Source organism: Haematobia irritans, chromosome 3 (genome assembly GCF_050003625.1).
Source record: "Haematobia irritans isolate KBUSLIRL chromosome 3, ASM5000362v1, whole genome shotgun sequence".
Lineage (NCBI taxonomy): Eukaryota > Metazoa > Arthropoda > Insecta > Diptera > Muscidae > Haematobia > Haematobia irritans.
In genome coordinates, this window is record NC_134399.1 from 141,183,703 (window position 1) to 141,196,498 (window position 12,796).

Sequence of the window (12,796 nt, forward strand, 5' to 3'; positions counted from 1 at the left end):
TTCTTTAAAAATATTTGTCAAAATTTTATTTCTAAGAAAAATCTTTGAAAATGTTATTTCTAAGAAAAATTTTTCAAAATGTTATTTCTATAGAAAATTTTATGAAAATTTTATTACTACAGAAAATTTTGTCAAAATTTTATTACTATAGAAAATTTTTTCCACATTTTATTTCTGTGGACAATTTTTGAAGTTCCTCTTAGTTGAAGAGGAATATTTTGCAAAATCTATAAAAGCGCCAAGAATTCTATCAATTGACCAAACAATAAAAAATCTACCAGTCTTGGTAGAATTCTACCAACAGTGGCAACCGTGCCTACAATTCCCGTATTAAGATCTTCGGACTTCCCACGGACATTCCCACAGACACCTTGCAAAAATATTGTCGTGAGGCCAAAGATTTCATGTCTTTAAAATACGAATGCAAATTTTGCTTAGCATATGTTAGAAGACGAATTTCTCTAATGTAAAGTTTTTTCCTTGTCCAAAAGTCAATAAACTTTTCAATGAAGTCGTATTGTCCTTATAATTAAGTGATTTGACTTAAAGATGGGTATCATAACATGAAAGAAAACATTTTGGGACTGAGGTCAACTTGACTTTAATAGTTCAAAAAAAAATATAAATTTAATGAAATTGTCTTTAAATTTGTTGTCTTTTTACATCTTGACTACAAAGCAAAAAATCGGGCATGGTTTCAACACTTTACTTTAAGGACGTTTTTTACTTGAAACATAGCATTCTTTCTATTGTAAGTAGAGTCTTAATTTGGAAAATAAAGTTGTCGTTAACTCGTTTTTAAAGGACTTTGATAGCATATGAAAAAAAAGCCGAAAAATTAAAATTCCAAAAGCAAGCACACAAAACCGAAATTTAAAACAGAATTGTGTCTTAAAAGTATCCTTACTTGTACTCTCCGCTTCTTTGGCTCGGAATCAATACCAAAATGTTTATAGTAAAAACAAAATCTTTGGAACCGGGCATGCTTTTTTTTTGAGTGTAGGGTCTACATCTCCCCCCTTTAAGAGTTACGGTCTTACAGTTTGTAAAAACTTTTTGTGTAGATAGTTTTGTCAAAATTTTATTTCAGTAGAAATTTTTGTCAAAATTTTTTTTTCTATAATTTTTCTTATTCAAAAATTTTTTTATAAAAAATTTTGTAAAAATTTTAATTGCCAAAAAGTTTTTAAAAATTTTATTTTAATAGAAAATTTTGTCAACATTTAATTCTATAGAAAATTTTGAGAAAATTTTATTTCTATAGAAAATTTTTTCAAATTTTTATTTCTATTGAAAAGTTTTGAAGTAACTCTTAGTTGAAGAGGAATTTCTTTCAAAATCTATGAAAGCACCAAGAATTCTACCAATCGACCAAACAGTAAAAAATCTACCATGTTTGGTAAAATTCTACCAACTCTGGCGGATTTACACATCCTCACGTACATCTTAGGGACTACATCTCCCCCTTTAAGTGATGCCGGCTTACAGTTTCCCCACTTAATAATTTAAAATTAATTCAGTAGAGTTACAATTATACTATATTATTGTAATGTTTGCTGTGTTCAGCGTTCCCAAAACATTTCTCCATAATTATTTAAATATTTTAAGCAAATTATTCCATTAAACGCCACATATTTGGTCGTAAATGAATAATTCATCATATAACAATCCATCCATCTTTTATATTTAATTAAACACAGATGTTTTTTTTTTTTTTTGTGAAACAAACTCAATTTTTTTATTCAATTTAATTTCCATTTCTCTTGACTAATTAACTCAAACAAGGACGCATGACTTTTAAATTCATTTTAGCTTTACATTGGCGTTTTGGGTTTTTTTCTTTGTTGGCTTATTTCGTCTTAATAGATAACTAATTCAATTAAAAGTTTTATTTAGAATTCTATGTAATCCCGCGTTACCCCTTTCCGGAAACACTCTTGCCAGGATTTTGTGTGGAATCGAATGAAATGAGCAACAGGATTTCTTTGCTAGTTCTGTTATACATGGTAATTGTTCTCTGACGTTTGGTGTTCTGGAACCATGTAAGCAAAATTACAGTGATTTTTGGAAAAAAGAAAAAAGTAAAGGGTGATTCTTTTGAGGTTAGGATTTTCATGCATTAGTATTTGACAGATCACGTGGGATTTCAGACATGGTGTCAAAGAGAAAGATGCTCAGTATGCTTTGACATTTCATCATGAATAGACTTACGATCTGCCACAACGTCGAATTTTCAGTGAATGGGCCCTAGAAAAGTTGGCAGAAAATCCGCTTTTTTATCGACAAATTTTGTTCAGCGATGAGGCTCATTTCTGGTTGAATGGCTACGTAAATAAGCAAAATTGCCGCATTTGGAGTGAAGAGCAACCAGAAGCCGTTCAAGAACTGCCCATGCATCCCGAAAAATGCACTGTTTGGTGTGGTTTGTACGCTGGTGGAATCATTGGACCGTATTTTTTCAAAGATGCTGTTGGACGCAACGTTACGGTGAATGGCGATCGCTATCGTTCGATGCTAACAAACTTTTTGTTGCCAAAAATGGAAGAACTGAACTTTGTTGACATGTGGTTTCAACAAGATGGCGCTACATGCCACACAGCTCGCGATTCTATGGCCATTTTGAGGGAAAACTTCGGAGAACAATTCATCTCAAGAAATGGACCGGTAAGTTGGCCACCAAGATCATGCGATTTGACGCCTTTAGACTATTTTTTGTGGGGCTACGTCAAGTCTAAAGTCTACAGAAATAAGCCAGCAACTATTCCAGCTTTAGAAGACAACATTTCCGAAGAAATTCGGGCTATTCCGGCCGAAATGCTCGAAAAAGTTGCCCAAAATTGGACTTTCCGAATGGACCACCTAAGACGCAGCCGCGGTCAACATTTAAATGAAATTATCTTCAAAAAGTAAATGTCATGGACCAATCTAACGTTTCAAATAAAGAACCGATGAGATTTTGCAAATTTTATGCGTTTTTTTTAAAAAAAAAGTTATCAAGCTCTTAACAAATCACCCTTTATATATAGCCAAAAATTCGACCGGACCGAATCTTAAATACCCATCACCATGGATGGAATACGATGATTTTATTTCAATAGATATGCTCGTAGTGGTTTGTACTGTGTACAAAAAATGATACAAGTTTATTTAATAACCTCTTAGAAGTGGATACTAGATAGGGTCACGAAAAAAAGTTGATGCGGTCACCCCCCAGTTTTGTAGCATATTCGAAGACAATTTCAGAACACCAAAACTTTTTTTTTCGTGCACCCTACGACCCCCCGAAATACAATTTATTGTGCTGTGTCGTCATTAGAAGTCCGATCGAAAAGAAACGCATATCGTTGTTCGTGGTTGATTAGGGGCTATATTTCATGCATTGGTCATTTTTGACTCCAACGTCAAATTTGATTTTTAATTTTTTTATTTCGCTTCGGATTCCCCTATGACGCCCATTTCTAATAACCAATATAAAGATCTTAACAAAATATGAAACTTTTGCTTTTGAAGTATTTACTTATATTCATAAACAAAAAAGTTACAGAGATTTTAAAAAGTCAATAGGTCACCCTACACAACACTAAATAGTTTTTGCTGTGTTGTCATGATGTCCGATCGAAACCACATGCACATCGTTATTCATATCTACGAAATTGATTTATAAGGCATTTAGAACACAAAACCTGTTTATCTGTAAATTTCTAACGGTACCTTTGTATACATACTCGTTGTTTGCACTACGGCATTTTCTGCGTTATGCAAAGTGCATGTGTTTTTGCTAGAACAATTTGAGAGCCTACTGTTTTTTTTTGAGACAGAGACAATCGCTATTGATTTTGAAAAAATCGGTTCAAATTTAGATATAGCTGCCATATATATTTATTTTGCATAGAAAGCAGTATTGATATTCTACCATTGCTTGGTAAATTTGATTTAACTTGGTTCAGATTTAGATATAGCTCCCATATATATCTTTCGTCTTATTTGCATTTATGTGGCCTCAAAAGCCAGAGTTTTGCCCCGACTTGCTTCAAATTTTGCACCAGAAGTATCGGTAAGTGCACCAAATTTGAAATCGGGTAAGATTTAGATATAGCTTCCATATATATATTTCGTCCGATTTGAATGTATATGACCTCAAAAGCCAGAGTTTTGCCCTCATATGCTTCAAATTTTGCACAAGTAGTACGTTTAACAGTATCGGTAAGTGTACCAAATTAAAATCGGTTTAGATTTAGATATAGCTCTCATATATATCTTTCGTCCGATTTGGACTTATATGGCCTCAAAAGCCAGAGTTTTTCCGTGATTTGCTTCAATTTTGCACGAGAGGTACATTTTATAGTATCGTTAATTGTGCCAAATTTGGGTGAAATCGGTTCAGATTTAGATATAGCTCTTATATATGTCTTTCGCCCGATTTAGTGATTCTTTCCCAATATTGTAATCATATCCTACACTGTTAGAAAAATAAGTTTTTCATATGTTCCGACATAAACAAAATGTATAGAGTATAGAGAAAGAAATAGAAATGGAAACCGGGAGAGTTGACGAAAGATATCAACATAACACAGCGAAAGAATCAAAAGACAACAATTTCGGTGAAACCGCTTGTATGTTGTTTCGGCAAACTGTTTTATGATCAGGCCAAAAATTTGATATGCTTAAGTCTAAATATTATTTAATTTGAATTAAGAGAAAAGACATTCGGAACCAAGAGAATAGACATTTGAAAAACAAAGAGCATATGTTTTCGCCTTGAGAGCAGCATTTTATGTATGTGTGGACATGTGTTTTGTTTATCATTTTGGCATTATGGGCACAATTTTTCGTTAAAAGAAATCAGGGGTCTTCATAAAAATAACGAAAGGGCACTATACTCTCTTTAAAGTTGGGACAGTAAAATGAAATAAGGAGGAAATAGTGAAAAATTACACAGTAAAATGTATAAAACAATGTTTAGTTCCTCCTTATTAATAAGTAGTCCACGAGGGGTTGACGGACACCTTCAAATATAAAAGCGGGAATTAAGTTCGAGTTTTGCAGCTAAAATAATTTAAAAAGTTTATTTTCTTTAAAATTAATTATTAAAGAAGAATAATAGGAATTTTAGAGCGATGGTGGTAAATGCTAGTAAAAACACTGTTCACGCCTAAATAAATTTATGTTTATATTATAAAATTATTTATGTATGTTTATACTCGACTCCACGTTCTTCTTTTGTTTGAGTTTTTGAATTCCTTCCAACAGTTTTTGTTACAAAATTGTTATTTTTGCAATAAAAAAATAATATTTTATCCAAAAATCAGTCAATTTCGTTTATATCAAGCACTGTTACTGACTATAAATCTTTAATAACCCACATTTCGAAGTTTCATTATAAAAATTTAATATAGTATAAATATAAATGTGTAAATTAAAAATAAAAAAGTGTTCGGTCGGAGCAGGGATTGAACCCACGACCCTTTGCATGCAAGGCAGACATGCTAACCACTGCTCCACGTGGCAAACAAATATATGTTTCTGTTAAATAATGTTATGTTTGCATGGGCTCGTGGGCGCTGCAAGCTATGCTATATAAATGTAACTTATAACGATAATTATCTACTGGTGACTATAACAGCTACGTAGCCCAGTGGATAGTGTGTTGGCTTACAAACTGTATGGTCCTCGGTTCGATTCTCCGTGCAGGCGAAAGGTAAAATTTAAAAAAATTATAAAAGTGAATAATTTCTTCAACATTGTTTGTATTACAGAAAAAGGTGCCAAGAACTAAAATATTTCGTGGAAGTGAAAATTACGAGTATGTTAGGCAATGAGCACAATCGTCTTTGGGAAAAATTCTTCCAAGCATATAATATTTTTGGGCACAAAATGCTTCCAAACATATAATATGTTCACATAAAACAAACATATTAATGTTTCGGCAGTATCCAATAATATATGTGCTTCCTGCAAAATATGTTTGGAACATATGTTAAAGAAGCGATTTTTTTTGAGGGTGTACACATTGTAATGCCAGACTTTCCACAGAATGGTTGAGTTTTAAATAAGTCTTCGACTAGTGGAAATATCGCCCGACTTGGCCAAATAATATGTCATAACCCACAATAGACCACGTATTTATATTCAAATCGGTTACGATATAGATATTAGAATATGGGAATATAAAACTTCATAATAACTCCAAACAAATTTGAGAGAGTTGAGATTGTTACACAAATTTTGGAGTACATAGTGGTGAAGGGTATAATATAGTCGGCCCCGCCCGACATTAGACTTTACCTACTTGTTTTTTTTTAATAGTTTTCTAAAAATATTTTTTTACGTTATGCATCGTTTTCATTTTGGTTTACTCAACATATATTTTTGTCGAAATATATTTCTTATTATTGGCCTTATTATCGTACTTTGCAAAACTTTCCCAAAAGAACTTCCATGGAAGTGAAAAAGTCAAACGGCACTGGTTCAAATCCATTCGGCGTTGATTTTTTTTATTGATGTTTGTGGAACAACTTCCAATTTTTTTGCTGGGCAATTGTACTCCTTGTGCAAAATTTAAAGTAAATCAGGGTAAAACTCTGGTTTCTAGTGCCACATAAGTACATATCGGGCGTAAGATATATATGGGAGGTACATCTATATCTGAACCAATTTCTTTCACAATCAATAGGGTTATATAGATACTTGCTCTAAATTTGAAGTTGATTGGCCTAAAACTGTAACCTAAATTTTGATTACAAAAATGTATTCACAGACAGACGAACATTGCTGGATCGAATCAGGGGCCGGCACTAAGCATTATTGCCAAAGACACCATGTGTCTATTTCGTCTCCTGCTGTGTATTGCAAGCATATGCCCTAATTTATAATACCCTGTTCTACAGTGTGGCGGAGGGTATAGAAAGGAGAAATGCATACGATTTTCATGATATGATCTTGAGCATACATTTTTGTCTTAATTTCTCTTTCCAACAATTAAATTCATTATTTCGAGCTAAACTCTAAACTGTTTTGTAATTTATTTCTACACTTCATTCTTTAATAATTGCGACGTTCACAGCTCAAGGAAAACGCTGGCTGAAGGATCAAGAAATTGCTGCTTTATTGGAAGGGGTTATAGACAAAAATCATATGCATAGAATGACAAAGTTTCTTGCGTTACAGACGAACACAATATGTGATTGTTGGGGGGTGAGGGGCAAAAAAGTTGCTCCTTTCCTAGTTGAACTTAGTCAGCAACAACTACAAGAAAAAAGCTCTAACGTTGCTCTCTTTTACATATTGGCCCTGGTGGTGTGTGGTTGTGTACACCTAAGCTTGTGTGTGTGTGTGTGCGAGTGAATGTCGTCTTCTTTGGCTTCACTTAAGTTGAGACCATATACAGTTGCATCCACAATATTAAAAGTTGCTTAAAATTTATGAGTTTTTTGCCACAAAACCTCAATCCAGCTGAGAAAAAATAAACTCATACATACTGAATCATAGTCAGCATATTAAAAATGGGCTTCCATATTTTTGTGTTTGCTCATTTCTAATGAATAGGGAAAATAATAATAAATAAAAGTTTAACAAACAGAAAGAAATATGAGGTGTTGTTCTAACGTATCATATCAAAATTTTGGTAGAAAAAGGAATAAAACTTTCAAACAAAATAAAAAAAAAAACTCTTAAGAAATAACTACAAAAGTTGCAAAATTGGGTCAAAGTTCGACAACATAATAATATAGTAAACTAATATGTGGTCAAAGAAAAATAACTTTAATCAGTGGGGAAATCTGCCCAAAAATACCACATTTTATGTGCAGTTAGCCTCACCATTTGAATCGATCGAGGAATGGGCCATAAACTCATACACTGTAACGGTTTTCACTCTAGCTCTTAACTTCTACTGACCGTTGCTACCGAATGTTCCGACCTTGATCAGTGGAGGGGGTGTTCTTGTCGCAGAAGTTAGATCCCAGCCTCTTATACTAAAATAAAATTTTAATGGTAGCATACACATTTTTTCTCATAATGACAGACCTATTTAGCTATTTAAAAGAAAACGGATCCGGACCCGGAAAATGGATATCTAGGTGTCATTGACATCCGATCGGTTGTCCCACCCTGCCTTGCCGACCATGATGTCTGTCAGCCCTTTTGACATTCTACAGGCTCAAACCTTCAATTTCAAATATTAAAATCAAATATTTCATCAAATAAATAAAAATCAAATAATTTTGCATATTTTTAGAAATCATTCTATTGACAATTATTTCTTAATGAAGAAATAAATTGGCCGATTTTACTGACTATGTATAACGTCAAAAATTTGCCATAGAGCTGCCAGTTGCCCAATTTTGAAATATAAATGGTAGCCTTTATACCTCGGCCTTAAATATCTCGGCTGACATCGAAATCACCATAAACAAAAAATTCAAAAAAAGCAAGTATATACGGCCGTAAGTTCGGCCAGGCCGTATCTTATGTACCCTCCACCATGGATTGAGTAGAAACTTCTACGAAAGACTGTCATCCACAATGGAATTACTTGGGTTGTGTTATCTTAAAACTTCTTAACATCGTTTTCTAAGTTGTGAGTTAGTCCATACGTGGTAAATATTAGACAAAAAAGTTATGTATAGGTAAGTCTACAAATAATTACGAATCCATATCGACTTTTGCACGGTACGTAGAGAACCAGAATTGAAATATGGAGGTCGTTTATATGGGGGCTATATAAAATTATGAACTTGATATGGACCCAATTTTGTGTGATTACGGATTGATTTATCTGAGGGCTATATATAACTATAGACCGATATCGACCTAGTTAGACATGGTTGTTAACGGCCATATACTAGCACAATGGACCAAATTTCAACTGACTCGGATGAAATTTGCTCCTCCAAGTGGCTCCAAAACCAAATCTCGGGATCGGTTTATATGGGGCTATATATGATTATGGACTGATATGGATCACTTTTGGCATGGTTGTTAAATATCATACACTACCACGTACCAAATTTAAATCAGATCGGATGAATTTTGCTTCTCCAAAAGCACCGGAGGTCAAATCTGGGGATCGGTTTATATGGGGGCTATACGTAAATATGGACCGATTTCGACCAATTTTTGCAGTGGTGTTTGAGGCCATATATTAACACCACATACCAAATTTCAACAGAATCGGTTGAATTTTGCTCTTCCAAGCGGCACCGGAGGCCAAATCTGGGGATCGTTTTATATGGGGGCTATATATAATTATGGACCGATTTCGACCAATTTTTGCATTGGTGTTTGAGGCCATATATTAACACCACGTGCCAAATTTCAACTGAATCAGATGAATTTTGGTCTTCCAAGAGGCTCCGGAGGTCACAACTGGTGATCGGTTTATATGGGGGCTATATATAATTATGGGCCGATGTGGACCACTATACTAGCACCATGTACCAAATTTCAACCCGATCGGATAAAATTTGCTTTTCTTAGAGGCTCCACAAGCCAAATCGGGGGATCGGTTTATATGGGGGCTATATATAATTATGGACCGATGTGGACCACTTTTTGCATGGTTGTTAGAGATCATATGCTGACACCATGTACCAAATTCCAGCCGGATCGGATGAAACTTGTTGCTCTTAGAGGCTCCGCAAGCCAAATCGGGGGATCGGTTTATATGGGGGCTACATATAATTATGGACCGATGTGGACCACTTTTTGCATGGTTGTTAGAGATCATATGCTGACACCATGTACCAAATTCCAACCGGATCGGATGAAATTTGCTTCTCTTAGAGGCTCCGCAAGCCAAATCTGCGGATCGGTTTATATGGGGGCTATATATAATTATGGACCGATGTGGACCAATTTTTTTGCATGCTTGTTAGAGACCATATACTAACACCATGTACCAAATTTCAGCCGGATCGGATGTAATGTGCTTCTCTTAAAGGATCCCCAAGCCAAATTTGGAGGTCCGTTTATATGGGGGCTATACGTAAAAGTGGACCGATATGGCCCATTTGCAATACCATCCGACCTACATCAATAACAACTACTTGTGCCAAGTTTCAAGTCGATTGCTTGTTTCGTTCGGAAGTTAGGTTAGGTTAGGTGGCAGTCCGATGTATCAGGCTCACTTAGACTATTCAGTCCATTGTGATACCACATTGGGGAACTTCTCTCTTATCACTGAGTGCTACCCGATTCCATGTTAAGCTCAATGACAACGGACCTCCTTTTTATAGCCGAGTCCGAACGGCGTTCCACATTGCAGTGAAACCACTTAGAGAAGCTTTGTAACCCTCAGAAATGTCACCAGCATTACTGAGGTAGGATAATCCACCGCTGAAAAACTTTTGGTGTTCGGTCGAAGCAGGAATCGAATCCACGTCCTTGTGTATGCAAGGCGGCCATGATAACCATTGCACCACCGTGGCTCCCCGTTCGGAAGTTAGCGTGATTTCAACAGACGGGCGGACGGACCTGGTCAGATCGACTCAGAATTTCATCACGACCCAGAATATATATACTTTATGGGGTCTTGGAGCAATATTTCGATGAGTTACAAACGGAATGACAAAGGTAATGTACCCCCATCCTATGGTGGAGGGTATAATTTTTGTTAAGTTTTGTTTTTTAATTGCTCTTAAGAAGTTATGCGAAACCAAAGCATAGGATGTTTAAAAAGATAGCTTACACCCTATATTTCCAGATCCAACGAGACCGTCTTCATTTCTCCTTTGGCTACCCTTTTTTTGGCTGGGATGTTACACCAATAGTTCAGTACTTATGGTATCACAATGGAGTGGAGAGTCCAAGTGAGCCTAAAATAACTTGTTGCCAACAGTTCAGTACTTATTGTATCACAATGGAGTGGAGAGTCCAAGTGAGCCTAAAATAACTTGTTGCCAATTTACCTTACCTATTAACTAAACTACACTAAAAGCAAACAATCTCCATGAAGGGGTAGAGCAAGTGTCTTTAGGAAATTTTGCCATGCTATTTTAGGTATACCTTACTGAAGTTCCGGCGTTACCTTTTCTTCGCTCTTACCTTTCAACAGTGTTAAGTTTAAATCTAAAGCCAATGCTTTACCAAAATTCACAATCTACCCAAAATCAAATTTTCATTATAAAGCCTTGACCCAACAATCTTCTTGACTGACATTAGACTATTAAGTCATTAAGCCATATCATTCTCTAAGTTGCATGCATCCCATCAAGCCTGGCATCATTTCATTGACAAATCCCAGCCATAAGTTGCCAGTTACATGAACAACTAACACTATAGCATGTTGCACCAGTTGCGGGGGTGGTGGTCATGGGGGTGACGGTGGCAATGATGGTGAGTGTCATGTTGGGTTCCTGTTGAATACAACGATTACTTAACGGAAAAACAGAGCAGAAATGCAAATGTTGCGAAGGCTATCTATTGTCATTATATGCCGGAAATATCCGTTCAAGTGAACAAAATATGGTTATGAGTACAACTACTTGGTCCAATGTTGGCTGCTGCTGCTGTTGTTGTTGTGGTTGTTGGGTGATGGTAGTGTTCTAACAACATGGCATCCGAGTTTGGCACTAATGCCATTGTCATCTTCTGGCAGTTTGTTGAAATGAAGAATACACAACAATACCTCTGACCATAAGAATGTTTCGTAAGAGCCCATATTGTTGATGGTGGGGTGGTGGTGAAGAGAAGGTGAAGTACTATTTCATCATTATCCTGTAAAACTAATGCCTTCATATGGCATAGCAGAGTTGCATACTGTGAGAGAGCCTTCGTATACTCCTTGAGCCTTACACAAAAACCACTTAACATCAACTACAATGACATCTGTAACTGGAACTGCAACAATGACGATGATGACTAGAACAGCAACAACTACCAAAAGAATAAAGAAATAAGAAAAGCAAAAGCAAAACTAAAGAAAAACTTGCAACATTATAAATGTCAGTAGTTTATCAAGAAAGATCATGAACAGTACTTGGCCAAGGAGAAATGAAAACGAGAATCGCCCCCATATAAAACCATAACTTTTAATGTTTTACAACGCTACAGTTGAACATGCTTAAAATGGAGTGGGAAGCTTTTGAACCTTAAATGAAATTATGGGTCTAAATGTCCGTATCCTGCAATAGACGTTCAGAAAACGTTTATATGGTCAAAGGTAAACTGGGCTGAAAATTTTCACTCTACACCAAGAATCGCATGTATATAAGAGATGTTGGTTCCGAAGCTCTCTTTGTATATACTGATCGATAATGAACCGTCTTGAATATATCCGGTCTTGACTGTTGCAAAAGTTTATTGTGACTTCACCCATTTTTATGTTATGCGCTTTGGTACTTCAGCTTATATCTAGATCAAGGAACTCTGCAGGTTGGATTTGTTCTGAGTGATTTGGATAGGTTTAGCTGCGCAAGCAAAAAGATGACACGTGTCCCTTGGCCCTAGTTTTCAGATGGGATTGATCTTAATTGGGCCAAAACTACCCTAGCCTGCTGCGGGAGGTCACATTCCTCCGGTGCTATGGGCGGTGGTCGAGGTCCGAGATTAGGACTAACCTTGTAGCTCATGTATCCTGTTCATACGTGCCTGGTATGCTGCCTGATCTAGAGGCTCTCTTTTGTAGAGCTGGATCTCACGCTCTAGAGGGTAAAAAATATATCACTTACATTCTTGGATGGTGGTTGCCTATCCACAAGATGGTGATTTGGATGGCTACGACGAGAACAACCCAAGAGGTACTGCTTTGACAACATGTAATTGTGTCTACGCACTGGGATGATCTTTGTCTCCACAT

The 12,796-nt window shown here is 35.8% G+C and overlaps 1 protein-coding gene across 1 annotated transcript in view; it reads right to left on the bottom strand.

Annotated features, from left to right (window-relative positions):
* LOC142231217 (uncharacterized) overlaps positions 1-11,580 on the bottom strand; it is a 45,630-nt gene extending 34,050 nt beyond the window's left edge. Inside the window, exon 1 of the mRNA XM_075301834.1 lies at positions 11,484-11,580. Within this exon, the coding sequence (XP_075157949.1) occupies positions 11,484-11,580 (97 nt within the window). The remainder of the gene's footprint in view (positions 1-11,483) is intronic.
* Positions 11,581-12,796: the final 1,216 nt, after the last annotated feature.